The 18033-nt window shown below is 37.1% G+C and overlaps 1 protein-coding gene across 1 annotated transcript in view; it reads right to left on the reverse strand.

Annotated features, from left to right (window-relative positions):
* Window positions 1–18033, reverse strand: part of CNBD1 (cyclic nucleotide binding domain containing 1) — a 494192-nt gene that overhangs the window by 169074 nt on the left and 307085 nt on the right. The window contains exon 8 of the mRNA XM_069600350.1: window positions 4002–4012. Coding sequence (XP_069456451.1) covers window positions 4002–4012 — 11 coding nt within the window. The remainder of the gene's footprint in view (window positions 1–4001; window positions 4013–18033) is intronic.

An 18033-nucleotide genomic window follows, 5' to 3' on the forward strand; every position in this document is an offset into this window, starting at 1 on the left:
ACTATATCAAATAACTCTTCTATAAAAAAAATAAATTGTTTATTTGTGTGTAACCTGTGGCTTCTTTTGTTAATGAACCTTCAAACCTAAAGTGAAACTAAAACTTTTGGCAAAACAATCTCAAATAGTTGGTTGTTGAATTTCAAATACTTTCAAGTGATATAGTAGGAAGTACTATAGTAAGAAAACAATATTACAAAGAAGGGTGAATTGAAATATCAAAGTACATTTGAATAAAACATTGGGGTAGTTTTTGCTTGAACAAAGGGGAAAGGTGAAAATGTTAGTCACTCAGTCATGTCTGAGTCTTTTGTGACCAGCATGGACTGTAGCCTGCCAGGCTCCACTGTCCAAAGAATTCTCCAGGCAAGAATGTTGGAGTGGGTAGCTATTCCCTTCTCCAGGGGATCTTCCCAACTGAGGGGTCAAACCCAGGTCTCCTGCATTGCAGGCAGATTCTTTATTGTGTGAGCCACCAGGGAAGCCCTGGGAAAAAGGGGAAAAACTAAACAAATCTTGGGGAAAACAGCATGCTATAGAAGGCAATCTGCTAGAGGAACTTTTAGCAAAACACAAGGCCAACTTCAGAAAATGTATTACTGTGTGCTTTCCCAAGCTGTCAAGAATCTCTAACACTTTAAAGATTTATGATGCCAGTGTCAAAAAAGTCTGCTGCACTGAACCAAATAAAAATCATTTTTGTTGGTTTTGGTTTGTTCATTTGTTTCAAAATTACTGATCTTTAGACATGGAAAGGAAAAATATTAGTAGTCAAAACTCTTGGCTCAAAGAGGGCAAGAAGGATGGATTTGTTGAAAAGAAAATAAATATCAGCAGATGTACAGCACCTATAATGGTGAGGAACTTTACCATTAGCAGCTTGCACAGCAGTCTGGGACTAAGTGTGGCTACTCAATCACTCGGATTCAAATGTTATACTATATTTTTATAGTTACTGATTATATTATAAGAGAATAGATAGTTATTAAGTACATTAATCTTGTAATAGCAGTCCGTTTTGATTTTTCTATTTAATAAGGACATAAACTGCTTCCTGATACAAGACAGTGGACTCAAGACCTGACAAATATTAGCTCTTTGAATCCTCATAATAGCCCCATGATGTGAGTTTATTACTATACTCATTTTCAAAGTGACAAAAGTGAGATTAAGAAGGCTGAGTAAGCCTCCCAAGATCACAGAGCTATTAAGTGGCAGAGGCAGTCCTGGGACTCAGGCAGGTTGGCTCCAGAGCCTGAGTTGGTCCAATTACTCCTTTATGCTCCCTGTGAATGCACAGACCAGGCACAGAGTAGGCTAGGAGAATGATTGCTGAAAAATTGTAACTATAGATATTCATTTTAATACTTTTTAAATAACTAATTGTACTTATAGACTTTTCAAAAATTTAAAATCCCCAATTCCATCCTAAGTGACTTATTTCTCTGATCCTTTCACTCAATAAATATAATCATTAATTCTCTCTTTACTGCACAGCTTGACTTTCTTGCAAAGGTGTAATTAGATCAAGTCATTAACAGTAAATAAAGTTATAGCTACTCAATAAACTGTGAACCCGCACAAAGTTTATTCCATATCCCTTCTAACTCTTATTTCCTATAGACTCTTCTCTTAAAACCTTCCATGCCTCATCCCTATTCCCCCATCCTCCTCACCAACTTCAGATGGTCCCTTGGCTCCGTGGGTCACAATTGCTGTGTCCCAAATATCTTTTCTAAGGCTTTATTTCTTAAAGCCACTTTAGGTTATAGCACAATTGAGAAGGTATATATGTACCATATAACCTCTGCCCCAATATATGCATACCCTCCCCCATTATCAACATCACTCACCAAAGGGATATATTGCTCAGCAAAGGTGAACCTGAATTGACACATAATCACCTAAAGTCCAAAATGTACAGTATGGCTGTTCATTCTAAGGGTTTGGTCAAACGTATAATGCCATAAATCTATCGTTAGATCGTAGAATATGTTTACTGCCCTAAAAGTCCTCTTTGCTCTTCCTATTCACCTTTTCCCCTCTCACCACCATCCCTGGCAACCACTGACTTTTTTAAATGTCTCCATAATTTTGTCTTTCCCAGAACGCATACAGTTGTAATCCTCACATTGACTTCTTTCACTTAGCAATCTGCATTTAAGCTTCTTCCATGTGTGATCATGGCTTAATAGCTCATTTCTTTGTATCACTGAACAATATTCCATTGTCTGCATATACCACTGTTTGTTTAACCATTTACCTATAAAGCACATTTTATTCCTTTTAATTTTGTGCAATTATCAATAAAACTACTATAAACATGCATCCAGGGTTTTGTGTTTACATGTTTTAATTTCCTTTGGGTAAATACCAAGGGACACAATTGCTGAATCATATGGTAAGAATATACTTAGTTTTGTAAGAAATCACCAAAGAGCTTTCCAAAGTGGTTAGACAACTTTGTAGTCCCATCAGCAATGAATGAAAATTCCTGTTAATTCACACACTCACCAATATTTGGTAGTGTCAGCATTCCAGATTTTGGCTCTTTGAATAAGTGTGTAGTGCTATCTTATTGTTGTTTTAATTTGCATTTTCCTTCTTCACATATGATGTGGAATATCTTTCTGTATGCTTATTTGTTATCTGTTTGTCTTCTTTAGTGAGGTGTTAAGGTCTTTGGTATATTTTTTAATCAGGTTATTTTCTTGTTATTGAGTTTGAAGAGTTCTTTCTGTATTTTGAACCATACCATTATCAGATGCAGCTCTTGCATGTGGTTTGTCTTTTCATTCTCTTGATACTATCTTTTGCAGAGCAGAAGTTTTTCATTTTACTGAAATATAGCGTATCAATTATTTCTTTCATAGCTTGTCTTTGCTGTTGTATGTAAGAAGGCATTATCAAAGAAGATATAACAATTATAAATATATATGCACCCAACATAGGAGCACTTCAATATGCAAGGCAAATACTAAAAAAGATAAATGGAAAAAGTAACAGTAACACAACAGTAGTGGGGGACTTTAATGAAATTACAAGAAGCTTCCTCCTTGGAAGAAAAGCTATGCTCTACCTAGACAGCAGTCCATGGGGTTGCATAGAGTGACGACTGAGTGACTAAGCTGAACTGAATGACTGAACAACAGCAATGTCTGTGTCTGCATTCCTGGTTTTGATAGAGGATATCCTGTAGTTTCAGCACCATTTGTTGAAGAGGATATCTTTGTTGCTTTATACTGATTTTGCTCCACTGTCAAAGATTAGATGACCATATTTATGGGGCTCTATTTCTGACCTCTCTAGTTTCTCCCACTGATCTATTTGTCTTTTCTTTCACCAACATCACACTGTCTTTATTACTATGGCTTTACAGTAACTCTTGAAGTTGGGTTACATCAGTTCTCCAGCTTTCTTCTTCTCCTTCAATATTGTGTTGGCTACTCTCGGTTTTGACCTCTCTTTATAAACTTTAGAATCATTTTCTTTATGTGTGCTTAGTTGCTTCGGTCGTGTCCAACTCTTTGCAGTCCCATAGACTGTAGCCCACCACGCTCCTCTGTCCATGGGGAGTCTCCAAGCAAGGATGCTGAGTGGTTGCCATGCTCTCCTCTGGGGGATCTTCTGAACCCAGGGTTGAACCCAGGAATCCACAAGGCAGGTGGTTTTTTTGCCATCTGAGCCACAAAGGAAGCCCCATTTTGTTTATATCTATAGAATAACTCCCCAGCAATCTGGTCGGGATTGCATTGAATATACAGATCAAGTGAGAAGAAGTAATGTCTCAATAGTACTGAGACCTCATATTGTGAACATATTATCTCTCCATTTATTTAGTTCTTTGAATTAATTCATCAGAGTTCAGTTCAGTTCAGTCATTCAGTCGTGTCTGACTCTTTGTGACCTCATGGACTGCAGCACTCCAGGCCTCCCTGTCCATCACCAACTCCCGGAGCCCACCCAAATCCATGTCCATTGAGTCAGTGATGCCATCCAACCATCTCATCATCTGTCATCCCCTTCTCCTCCTGCCCTCAATCTTTCCCAGCATCAGGGTCTTTTCAAATGAGTCAACTCTTCACATCAGGTGGCCAAAGGATTGGAGCTTCAGCTTTAACAGCAGTCCTTCCCATGAACACCCAGGACTGATCTCCTTTAGGATGGACTGGTTGGATCTCCTTGCAGTCCAAGGGACTCTCAAGAGTCTTCTCCAACACCACAGTGCAAAACATAAATTCTTTGGAGCTCAGCTTTCTCTATAGTCCAACTCTCACATCCATACATGACTACTGGAAAAACCAAAGCCTTGACTAGCCGGACCTTTGTTGGCAAAGTAAGGTCTCTGCTTTTGAATATGCTGTCTAGGTTGGTCATAACTTTCCTTCCAAGGAGTAATCATCTTTTAATTTTAATCAGAGTTTATAATTTGCTCATATACATTTTGTACATGATGGTAGTTTACGTGCTAAGTCATGCCCAACTCATTGCAACCCTGTTGACTGTAGCCCTCCAGGCTCTTCTGTCTATGGGATTTCTCAGGCAAGAATATTGGAGTGGATTGCCATTTCCTTCCCCATAGATCTTGTATATATTTTGTTAAATTTATACCTAAATATTTCATTTTGAAAATGCTAACATAAATGGTTTTGTGTTTTTAATTTCAATTTCCATTTGTTCACTGTTGGTATATAGGAAACCGATTGACTTTTAAAATTAACCTTGTATTCTGTGACCTTGTTATATTATTATATTATATGAATTATAAATTCTTGGAGATATTTTTGTCTATTCTTTCAGATTTTTTTATATAATCATGTCATCTGTAATAAGCACATTTTTACTTTCTTTATCCCAACTTGTATAATTTTTATTATTTATTCTTGCCTTATTGAATTAGCAAGGGCTATCAATACAATGTTAAAAAGGAATTGTGAAAGGAGAAATTCATGCCTTGTATCTGTTTAGTGGGAAAACTTTCACTCATTTCTTCCCCAATAATATTCCTTGCTTCTATGTTGATTCAGGTTTATGACCCATATTATTTTTTTTCTCTCTGAAAAGTTTCTCAAGATTTATTACAAAGTAGGTATACCAGCAACAAATTCCTTCAGTTTTCATTTGTCTTCTAAAGTCTTTATTTCTCTTTTATTTGTAAAGGATAATTTTCCAGGGTACAGAATTATAGATCAGTAAGTTTTTTTTCTCTCAACATTTTCAACATTTCACTTCACGCCCCTCTTGCTTCTGTGGCTTCCAAAAAGTCAGATGAAATTATTTATTCCTCTGTATACATAAGGTTCCTCACACATCAGGGTACTTTTCAGAATTTTTTTATCTTTCATTTTCTGTAGCATGAAAATAGAATGCCAGTGTGTAAGCTTTTTTGCTTTTGCTTGTCTTTTTTGTGTGTGGGAGGGTATTTATCTTGTTTGGTGTTCTCTGAGATTCCGGATCTGTGAGTTTCACTCATTGCTTCAATATTCCTTCTGTTCCTTTCTCTTTTTCTTCTCCTATTATTTCCAATCTATATGTTTTGCATACTTTGTAGCTGTCCCATAGTCCTTGAATATTTTGTTCTTTTGTTTGTTTTGTTTTGAGTCTTTGTTCTCTTTGCTTTTCGATTTTGTAGCCTTCTAATAAGACACCAAACTCAGAGATTCTTTCCTCAGCCATGTCCAGTCTGTTAAGCTTATAAAGAACATTCTTGATTTCTATGACAATGTTTTGACCTCTAACATTTCTGTTTCTTTCTGGTGATTTCCATCTCTCTGCTTACATTGTCCATATGTTCTTACATGCTGTCTACTTTATCCATTAGAGCCCTTAACACTGTTTTAAATTATTGGTCTGATAATTTCACCATTCTTCTCATGTCTGGTTCTGATGCTTTTTATATTATATTTTGTCTCTTTATGTTTTATTTTTACCCTTATGTATGCCTTGTAATTTTTTTTTTCTCTTGATGCCTGGACATGATGAAATGGGTAAAAGGAAATGATGTAAAAAGACAAGGTTTGGGAGAGAGGAGACATTCTACAGTCTGTAGGCTGCGAATATGTCAGTCTTTTAGTAAAAGACTGCCCTTGGGTTGTGAATTTCACAAGTGTTTCTTAGGGTTTTTCTTCCTTCCCACTTATATGGAACAGGATGGCTAGACTGGGCTAGATTGGATATTTCCCTTTTCCCAGTTCAGTTATACTCCGATGAAACTCCATCACGTTAGGCTCTGGTTAACCAGTTTTCCCTAAGGTCAGGCTTTGTTGAGAAGAGCAGAGTGCTGTGGTGTATTTAAAAATGGCTTCTCCCCTGCCCAGAAGCCCAAGATGTTTCTCTGATATTTACTGTGAAAAACCTAGGCAAGATCCTGGAGCTAAATCTTACAATGTTATAAAGGCCCCCCTAAGACTGAGTTCCTCTGAAGATTTTAACTGAGCTGTCTGTACGAGGCTTCCAACAATTCGTCAGAGTTCAAATTTTTGTACCCTAGCACTGGTTCCCAAAGAAGTTTTGACTCCTGAGCCTCATTTCTGGTGAACCCTGGCTCACTGTATTTATCTGTCTTCAGTCTTGCAGGCTGTCGTCTGTCCTAGGCCCTCCCTTTTTTACGGATACAAGAAGAGGTGTAGATGTTACAGTCTGTACACTTTTTTACTTTCCAGGAGAGAGTGGTGACTTCCCAGCTGCTCACATGTAGAACTGCCCTTGCTTGCTTTCTAGCTCTCTGTGAAATAGATGACATTATCTAGCTACTGTTCAAGAGTTTTAAGTGACTTTTCCCTAGATTCCTGTAGCTCAAAAGTAATAACACAAGGATTATACCCCAGGTCTTTAGACACTAATTCTTTCCACATTTAACATATTTCTCCTCCTCTGTAGATTTTAAAATACATTTGTGACTATTAATCCTTGGTTGAATGAAATTAAAAGGTAAAATCAGTGTTAACCTATATAGCAACTTAAAGAAAGAAATGGCAACATATTCCAGTACTCGTGCCTGGAGAATTCCATGGACAGAGACCACAGTCTGTGGAGTCAGAGTCGAACAGGACTGGGTGGAAAAAAAAAAATAGTAGAGCCTTTTCTTCTGCAGAATATTATTGCATCACTATAACCTATAATACAATCTACAATCCCTGCTTGGACTGTAGTTGATTAAGCCATAATTAATACATATAGGATCAGATAGTAAATTATCTGCTTATTCAATGCAGCAGAGATTTTTTTAAAAACTGGTCATTGGAATATAACCAGGAAGAAAAATAATTATTTTTATTTCCTCTAAAGGAAAACATCATGTAATAAGTTTATTATAGTATAAGTTATTGACCATTGATTATAACAAATTAATTTAGTTAAATAATCTGGATAAGGTAGAGAATACAGAAATTGGAGTTTACTTATTTATTTATTTTTAATTTTAGTCTCTGGGTCATTTTCCATCTATCTCAGGAATTTTTTTCTCTGTTTTTTTGACTGCCTCCTCTTTCTGCTCATACTGGGTGAGTGGAAGCATTTCCAAGATTAGTTCTCAGGTCTCTGCTCTGCATATTAGACAACACTCAAGGAGATCCAACCAGTCCATTCTAAAGGAGATCTGTCCTTGGTGTTCTTTGGAAGGAATGATGCTAAAGCTGAAACTCCAGTACTTTGGCCACCTCATGCAAAGAGTTGACTCATTGGAAAAGACTGATGCTGGGAGGGATTGGGGGCAGGAGGAGACAGGGACAACAGAGGATGAGATGGCTGGATGGCATCACGGACTCGATGGATGTGAGTCTGAGTGAACTCCGGGAGTTGGTGATGGACAAGGAGGCCTGGCGTGCTGCAATTCATGGGGTCGCAAAGAGTTGGACACAATTGAGCAACTGAACTAAACTGAACTGATATCTTAGAACTCAACACTAATGACATGATATCATCACTATTTGTAATATTCCTACACCACTCTCCATTTCTGACTACATTTGTAGTACTAATCACATCTCAAAGTGCCTACTGCTCATGTCTCCATAAATAAAATACATGTAAAATTCATAAAGTAAATGTCTACCCTAATTTAGACATCTTTTCTCTATTTTGTTTTATGTATGATAAAATGTTTTTACTGATGACACAGAATCTTTCAGTTGTTAACATCCTTATTTAAGCAAATTCTTATTCCCTTTTAATTTCCATATGCTTGCAATTCTCATGACTGCTCAATTCATGTTTAATATGCTGTTATTATCTCATTGTCCATAACTTTCATCATTACTACTTTAATAGTATTCATGTATTTTCATTACCTGAATTTGCCCCCTGGGTACTTAATTCTGTTCATTAATTCTCTCCATAGTTCTAGTCTGCCGATCTCTTTCTGATTCCCTGCCATAATATTAATATTTCAGAAACAATTGCTTCCATATTTACCTTGTTATCAGTCAGGGGAGAAATACCACAGTAATATTAAAAGAATTTAATGAAGAAGCTAATTAAGATATAGGGAGATCAAATGTGAGCATGTATTATCCAGGGGCTAAGAAAGAAGTGCACAGGCATCTTCCCTAGGCCTAAAGAGGGAACCCTTGAAGACTAGCTGAAATGGGTGTGTGGAGAGGTCCACTGAACATGCGCTGTGACCTTCAGGTGGGAGCTTCGGCTAGTGACACTGCAGAGAGGGAATCAGGGAACAAACACTCTGACCTCTGCTCTCCTGCTCTTTCTGGTCTCCATGGATTGAATCCAATTGCAGGCCTGTGGGCAAAAGAGCCCTTGGATTTAATCCCTACGAGCTAGCCTTGGGGTGGAGCGTAAAGAATAGAAGAATAGAAGGTGACTCTGGGGAGCAAGGGAAAAGGAAGACTATCCAAACTTTGTTGCCTTAGCTTTTCAGCTTATTGTTTAGATGCCCTTGGACATCTGGTTTTGTCTTACCTTTTCACTTTGTCTTTACTCCTTCTTTAGCGCTGCCCTTTATCCATTTACCATCGAATTTTCTAAACTTCACAGCTGCCAGGTATATGTGTATTTTCATATCTAAATCAGTGCTCAAAATAGGATTCTTCACACACACACACACAATATGTGTCCTCTCCCTTTCTTTATAATCAAATCTTGTCTTTTAAAAGTTATCACAAATTCCCCTTTTTCAACAAGCATTATTTGACACTGAACCCATAGTGTCTCACCTGCCTCTGAAATTCTGTAGAACTTCTTTGTCCCAGTTATTTAGCACTTCATAAAGATTATCTCATGTTGTCATATAATTTGTATGTGTACATATATTGAGCCCCCAGTCAAATTATAAACCCTTTAGAGGCAAGACATGTTCCTCTAAGTTTCTCCATAACACCTAAAAAGTTTGATAAATATTGCATATTAGACTTCAAATTTGAGAACAATAACAATATTGAACTCATTATTTTCTCAGTACTCAGCAGTCGGTACACACACAACATGGAGGCTTAATTAAGGTTTGTTGAATTAGCAGTATTAAAATAACCAATGAAAGAATAAATTACGTGCTTCTATTAACTTATTCTCTAGGTAAAAGAGCTAATTGCTTTTCTGATTATAAGATGTTTACAGAGTGTAGCTCTGAAATTGTCTTTCTTTGTGTAAATATAATAGTTGAAATAAAAACATAATTGATTTTGAATAATGTTAAAACTCATTATAATAACAAAATATTGAAAGTCAACTATCATTGTTTGATATTAAATAGTGAGTCAATTTTATAGAATTGGATAAAATGAAAAAGTATACTTTGTTTCATGTTTAAGTAAAAACACACACAAAAAAGCTTTTTCCTTTGTAAAATCTGGTATATCTTGAATCACAGTTGAGCCATCAGTTCAGTTCAGTTCAGTCGCTCAGTCATGTTTGACTCTTTGTGACCCCATGAATTGCAGCATGCCAGGCCTCCCTGTCCATCACCATAGCTGTCATAAAAGTGAATAACTCTGGTTATAAGAGCATAGAAAAACTAGAAATGAATGTCAGGAGGAACACCAGGGATTTAATCTAATTTAAATGCCTTTATGTATTTGTTCTTCCATAAAATATACTCACATTATTATCAATTTATGTGAAAATACATGAATCTGCTCATCAAATGTTTTAATCAAAATGGATTCCACAAGGATCATTTTCAAATCACCAATTGAAAAATAGTTTCTGAAAAGAAAACTTATTCAGAGGTACAATATTAGAAAGACAAGTACAGAAGTTCTTGATGTAAGAGATGGGAACCAGTCCACACGCGGAGCATGAAGGGTTATATCCCAAACTTCTGATTGTATATGGTGGTCTTCAAATGACCAGAGTACAGTTAGAAAAATTGCATGATTGAACACATTTACAGCCATCTGCTGTAGAGATGCACCATAGCATTTGGAAAGAATAAACGCTAAATTGCGCCTAGACAGAAGTGGTCATTTCAGCTCCTAAGAAAAACAATCTCATATTACAAAGGCACCAGTCATGTTCAATGCTCAAAATATTAGGAAGACAATACCACAAAAATGAAGGTACTGAAATTACACTGATGGTCTCAAGGGTCTTGTTTTCATGGAGAACTTTGTCTATATATGGTATCTATGTCTGTTTAGCATCCTTGCCTGGGAAATCGCATGGACAGAGGAGGCTGGTGGGCTGCAGTACATCGAGTTGCAAAAGAGTCGGACACAACTTAGTGACTAAACAACAACAGAATTATTAAAAGGTTTTGCATAATGCCAAACTAATTTCTGAGAATTTCATGTCAGAAATATATACATCTGCTCAACAGCACTTCCCCACTCCTGCCTTGCTTGCTGACAGAAACCTGGTTTCTTTAAGGCATGAGGTTTCAAAGTGCCTGGGGATTATGAATGAAGCCCATGGTGCTGAAAGCTGATTGTTCTAGGCTAATAGGGTGATAAACTCACCCTTATCAATTCTGAGTTGAAAGGTGGACTGTCTTAGTCCATACAGGCTGCTGTAACAAACTGCCATAGATTGTGTGGCTTTTAAAAAAGAGATATTTATTGCCCATAATTCTGGAAGCTGAAAGTCTGAGATCAAGGTGCAAGCATGGGAGTGAAAGCTTTCTTCTAAGTTGTAGAATTCTTGTATTCTTATATGATAGAAGACAGTTGAGAGGTCTCTCCAAGCCACTTTTGCAGGCTCAGTATCATTCAAAGTGCTCTACTCTTATAACCTAAAGACCCTACTTCTTAATATCATCACCTTGGTAGTTAATATTTCAGCATATGCATTTTGAGAGAATACAAACATTCAGACCATGGACTTATGACCCTGTCTTGCCAGTGAGATAAGAGTGGAGGTTTGTGCCATCCGGGCTTTTTGTGGAAATGTTTTCTTCACCAATGAAAGGACACATGCTATGCCACCCCATGTCTGGAAGAGTGAACACAATTGAGGGAGAAAGGCAGCATTCTAAGAATGGCAGGACAAAAATGGCAAGGACCCAACAGAAGCAGATTAAGAAGAGGTGGCAAGAATACACAGACCTGTACAAAAAGTCAATGATCTGGCTAGCCATGATGGTGTGGTCACCCACCTAGAGCCACACATCCTGTGAAGCCAAGTGAGCCTGAGGAAGCATTACTATTAACAAAGACAGTGGAGGCAGTAGAGTTCCATCTGAGCTATTTCAAATCTTAAAAGTAAAATAAAGTAAAAATAAAAATTAAAAAAAAAGAAGAAGAAAAAAGATGCTGTTAAAATGCTTCACTCAATATGCCAGAAAATTTGGAAAATCTAGCAGTGGCCACAGGACTGGAAAAGGTCAGTTTTTATTTCAACTGCAAAAAAGGGCAATACCAAAGAATGTTCAAACTACCATACAATTGTGTTCATTTCATGTCAGCAAAGCTATGCTCAACATCCTTCTAATGAGGTTTCAACAGTATTTGAACTAAAAACTTCCAGATGATTTAGAAAAGGCCGAAGAACCAGAGGTCAAATTGTCAACATCCATTAGATCATGGAAAAAGCAAGAGAATTCCAGAAAACATCTACTTCTATTTCATTGACTATGCTAAAGCCTCTGACTATGGATCACAGCAAACTGGAAAATTCTTTAAGAGATGGGAATACAAGCCCACCTCATCTGTCTCCTGAGAAACCCGTATGCAGGTCAAGAAACAGCAGTTAGAACTGGGCATGGAACAATGGACTGGTTTGGCTGAGAAAGGAGCACCTTAAGGCTGGATATCTTCACCCTGCTTAGCTAACTTATATGCAGAGTGGAGGTGGTGGTTGTGGTTTAGTCACTAAGTTATGTCCAACTCTTGCAACGCCATGGACTGTAGCCTCCCAGGATCCTCTATCTATGGGGTTCTCCAGGCAAGAATACTGGAGTGGGTTGCCATTTCCTTCTCCAAGGAATCTTCCCAATCCAGGAATCAAACCCAGGTCTCCTGCATTGCAGGCAGATTCTTTACTGACTGAGCTACAAGGGAAGCCACATCATGCAAAATGTCAGACTGGATCACAGGCTGGAATCAAGATTGCTGGGAGAAATAGCTACAACCATGGATATGCAGATGATACCACTCTAATGGCAAAAAGAAAAGAGGAACTAAGAACCTTTTCATGAGGGTGAAAGAGGAGAGTGAAAAAGCTGGCTTGAAATTCATCAAAAAACTAAGATCACAGCATCTGGTCCCATTATTTTATGGCAAATAAAAGGGAGAAAAGTGGAAACCGTGACAGGTTTTATTTCCTAGGGCTCCAAAATCACTAGGGATGATGACTGCAGCCATGAAATTAAAAGACACTTGCTCCTTGATAGAAAAACTATGACAAACCTAGACAGTGTATTAAAGTCCAGAGTCATCACTTTGTTGACAAAGCTCTGTAGGAGAACTCTTGAGAGTCCCTTGGACTGCAAGGAGATCAAACTCGTCCATCCTAAAGGAAATCAACCCTGAATGTTCACTGGAAGGACTGATGCTAAAGCTGAAGGTCCAATCCTTTGGCAACCTGATGCAAAGACCTGCCTCACTAGAAAAGACCCTGCTGCTGGGAAAGGTTGAAGGCAAGAGGAGAAGGGGGTGACAGAGGATGAGATGGTTTGATAGCATCACCTAGTCAATGGACATGAGTTTGAGGAAACTCCAGGAGATAGTGAAGGACAGGGAAGCCTGGGACACTACAGTCCATAGGGTCACAAAGAGTTGGACATGACTTAGTGACTCAACAACAATAACAAAATGCAGTTAAAATATTAAAAGCAACAAGAGAAAATAGACAAATAATATACAAGGGAACTCTCATAAAGGTATTAGTTGATTTCTCAATGGAAAGTCTACAAGCCAAAAGGAAATGGCACGATATATTTAAAGTGATGAGAAGGAAGAAATTACAACCAGGAATACTTTACCAAGAAGGACTTTTATTCCGATTTGATAGAGAAAACCAAAAGCTTTGCAGGCAAGCAAAAGTTAATAGAATTCAGTGTCATCAAACCAGCTTTGCAACAATTGCTAAAGGAACTTCTCTAGATAGGAAGCACAAAAGAAGGAAAAAAACAATGAAAAATAAACTCAAAACTTTTAAGAAATGGAAATAGGATCATTCATATCAATAATCACCTAAATGAAAATTGATTAAATGCACCAACCAAAAGACAAAGACTGGTTGGATGCACAAAAACATGTGCATGTATGCACCTTTCCCTAACACATCACTCTACATAACCTCACAAATTCTATGTAATTATTTTACATTGTTAGGTTAATCATGTTTCCAATATGACTTGCAAATGTAATTGTCTTTTATTTTTTGTTTATTGATTGTGAAAACTGATAAAATGTATTTTTCTACTGTGACTAAGTAACTATTACTCATTTTAATACCATTGTATCATGATTTGTCAGTAGATATCACTAAAGCTAACATTTAATAGAAAAATCGGTAATCATTTTTCAAAATCCAGATGCATATAAGAATTATCTTGGTTATCTAGATTGTCTCACTCTTTTAAATTTCATTTTCCACGCTCTCATTTAATTTCGTTAATGTTTTCCAAGTTCTCTTTCTCATTTTTGTTGTTTTTTTCTCAAGTGTAGTAGAAAAACTTTTAATATATTTAAAATAACATACTTTTTAGTTAGCATATATTTTTGCATAACAAAAATGTACCACATGTGGTTCCACTGGTCTGAGCAAGTATGAATAGAATGCTAGATTTCTAACTTATATTTACTCAAAATTTTGATATATTTCCATTCATTATGGCATCTAGTATTACCGCTAAAATCTAGAAAGCTTATTATCCTAGTCATTTAAAAAACTATTTGAAAGAAGTCTGAAACTTCTAATCCAGTTCTGAGGATATAAAGAAATACTGTGCTGTTAAAAACAAAATAGGACATGACACAGTATTACTAACATTTGAGAGTCTGATATTGAAACTCTAAAAATATTAATCTATCTACTAAAAGTAATTATAATATATAGCAAAAATGTATGTTACTTTGTTCTGTATTTCCCAAGTGAATCACCTATAAATGTGTCATCATACTATCATAATTAAAAATACCATATAGGCTGCATAATTTTTACTTTTTCTAATTTATTTTCAAACCATAGTTTGTTTTCTGTGATTTAAGGTTAGTTTTTAGTTATACCACATATTTTAACTGTGAAAATAGACGGTCACTACATGATAAGAAATACCTTCATGTTTTAAATCCATCACAAGCTATTTATCTTGAATTTTTAAACGACTGGAGAAACAATTGTATGTTAAGTTCCCATCTTTTTTGACTGAATTTTTGGTTTTTAACTTTTAAATAATCTAATATTTACATTTCAAGAACAAAATACGGCACATATTTTAAATTTAGATAAAATAAATGCAGTCCATAAAAACAGCAGCAGTACATACAAGTTAAATTTGATTCATTTTTATTGAACACCTTAAAAGTTTATGGAATACTAGGCATCAGAGAAATATAAACTCCCCAACCTCAAGGAAGTCACCTTAACCTGGAGAGTTGAGATAGGGGTTCAGAAAGACCAACGTCTAAGATAGCAGAAAATCATCCAAGATAATCCCTAAATGAATGAAATAAGAGTCAGAGGGGATCAGAAGTCTGGATGAAGAATGCATCCCTGACAAGTATTTTGATATGGAGAGGCAATAAAAAGGAAGACAACCAGCTTAGAGAACAGCATACCTAGAAGATTAAGCAACTTGCACTTTCAGAAATCTGGAGATCTGGAAATTAAATATCCTGAAAGACAAATTCTTTATGCTTATCAAACATGACTTTGTTTTAGTCTTCAGGATATCCCAATATTCTGCTTGCCCTATAGCTTAAAATTATTTGGAATAAATTACCATTTGTAAATACTGGTTGAGCTTTATTTTGGATCTAGAGATGAAATTGCTATTCAACTATCATATTAAAATGATGTATTATTTCTCCAGTGGGAGCAACCATTTATCACTGCTTCCGAAGTCCCCCCAAATTCATCCAAATATCTGATGAAACTTGAAATGTTTTGGAGACTATGAGTAAGATCCTCATGGCTCAATTACCCCCAGGTATGAGAAAGACACAATCTTTGCTGATAACACAGATTAGAACTATTTAGTAGTTGGGAGACTGAAAACTCAGGATTCAATGATCATCAAGTGATTAACTTGCTCAAAATATGTTTCAGTTCAATTCAGTTCAGTTCAGTCGCTCAGTCATGTCTGACTCTTTGCGAACCCATGAATCGCAGGACGCCAGGCCTCCCTGTCCATCACCATCTCCCGGAGTTCACAAAGACTCACGTCCATCGAGTCAATGATGCCATCCAGCCATCTCATCCTGGGTCGTCCCCTTCTCCTCCTGCCCCCAATCTCTTCCAGCATCAGAGTCTTTTCCAATGAGTCAACTCTTCGCATGAGGTGGCCAAAGTACTGGAGCTTCAGCTTTAGCATCATTCCTTCCAAAGAAATCTCAGGGCTGATCTCCTTCAGAATGGACTGGTTGGATCTCCTGGCAGTCCAAGGGACCCTCAAGAGTCTTCTCCAACACCACACCTCAAACGCATCAATTCTTCGGTGCTCAGCCTTCTTCACAGTCCAACTCTCATATCCATACATGACCACAGGAAAAACCATAGCCTTGACTAGACGGACCTTAGTCGGCAAAGTAATGTCTCTGCTTTTGAATATACTATCTAGGTTGGTCATAACTTTTCTTCCAAGGAGTAAGCGTCTTTTAATTTCATGGCTGCAGTCACCATCTGCAGTGATTTTGGAGCCCCAAAAAATATTGTGACACTGTTTCCACTGTTTCCCCATTTATTTCCCATGAACTGATGGGACCAGATGCCATGATATTCGTTTTCTGGATGTTGAGGTTTAAGCCAACTTTTTCACTCTCCTCTTTCACTTTCATCAAGAGGCTTTTTAGTTCCTCTTCACTTTCTGCCATAAGGGTGGTGTCATTTGCATATCTGAGCTTATTGATATTTCTCCTGGCAATCTTGATTTCAGCTTGTATTTCTTCCAGTCCAGTGTTTCTCATGATGTACTCTGCATAGAAGTTAAATAAGCAGGGTGACAATATACAGCCTTGACGTACTCCTTTTCTTATTTGGAACCAGTCTGTTGTTCCATGTCCAGTTCCAACTGTTGCTTCCTGACCTGCATACAGATTTCTCAAGAGGCAGGTTAGGTGGTCTGGTATTCCCATCTCTTTCAGAATTTTCCACAGTTTATTGTGATCCACACAGTCAAAGGCTTTGGCATAGTCAGTAAAGCAGAAATAGATGTTTTTCTGCAACTTTCTTGCTTTTTCCATGATCCAGCAGATGTTGGCAATTTGATCTCTGGTTCCTCTGCCTTTTCTAAAACCAGCTTGAACATCAGGGAGTTCACAGTTCATGTACTGCTGAAGTCTGGCTTGGAGAATTTTGAGCATACATTTTAGCAACAAATTTGTTTTACCATTTCCAACCTCTGTCCCCATCCCTACCTCTTAATCCTCACTCGCACAATTTGTTATTGACTAACTAGCTAGCAACTGATAAAGGCCAAGAAAGTAGCTCTCTGAGAGTGGATATATTCCTAGAAAACATAGGATTTAATTGATATTTAAAATGAAGTGAAGTGTTAGTCACTCAGTTGTGTCCGACTCTTTGCAACCTCATGAACTGTAGCCTGCCAGGCTCCTCTGTCCATGGGATTCTCCATACAAGAATACTGGAGTGGGTTGCCATTCCCTTCTTCAGAGGATCTTCCCAACCCAGGGATCAAACCTGGGTGGCCTCCATTGCAGGCAGAATCTTTACCCTGAGCTACAGGGAAATCCAATATTTAACATAAATATCAATAGTTAAATTCATGCAGTGAGCAATTAAATTACATACATGTGCTTATTACCTCTGGTTACCCAATGTATTCAATAAAAAAAAGGCAGATCAATTGCTTTTTCTAATTTTAGCAAGAATATAAATGATATAATTATAGCTCCCGAAATAATTGCAAATAAATATCATTTTGTTTCCTGTGTGCAAGCACTGGTACTGGTATTACATTATTTAAAGTATTTGAATTACAAAGGTATACAATTTTAATCACAGTGTACTTCAGCTGTCATAATATCACTATATTATATATTATACTAATACCATTGTAGTGATCATTTAATTATCCTTCTTTCTTCATCTACCAGACACCATGAAGAATATTTCTATTGTTATTTTTTCAAACATATACCATATCTAAATTGTTGTGTTGAATGCTGTTGTGGGTATAAACAAATGTATATAATTTCATGCAGTGTTCAAGTAAATACAAACTCCTTAAAGCCAAAATTCAAGATCTTCTGCTCTCCTAACTAACTTTAGCACTATTTCCAAAGTATGCACTTCAGTTCAACTCAGTTCAGTCGCTCAGTTGTGTCCGACTCTTTGTGACCCCATGAATTGCAGCACGCCAGGCCTCCCTGTCCATCACCAACTCCTGGAGTTCATTCAGACTCATGTCCATCAAGTCTGTGATGCCATCCAGCCATCTCATCCTCGGTCGTCCCCTTC

Source organism: Ovis canadensis, chromosome 9, assembly GCF_042477335.2.
Source record: "Ovis canadensis isolate MfBH-ARS-UI-01 breed Bighorn chromosome 9, ARS-UI_OviCan_v2, whole genome shotgun sequence".
Lineage (NCBI taxonomy): Eukaryota > Metazoa > Chordata > Mammalia > Artiodactyla > Bovidae > Ovis > Ovis canadensis.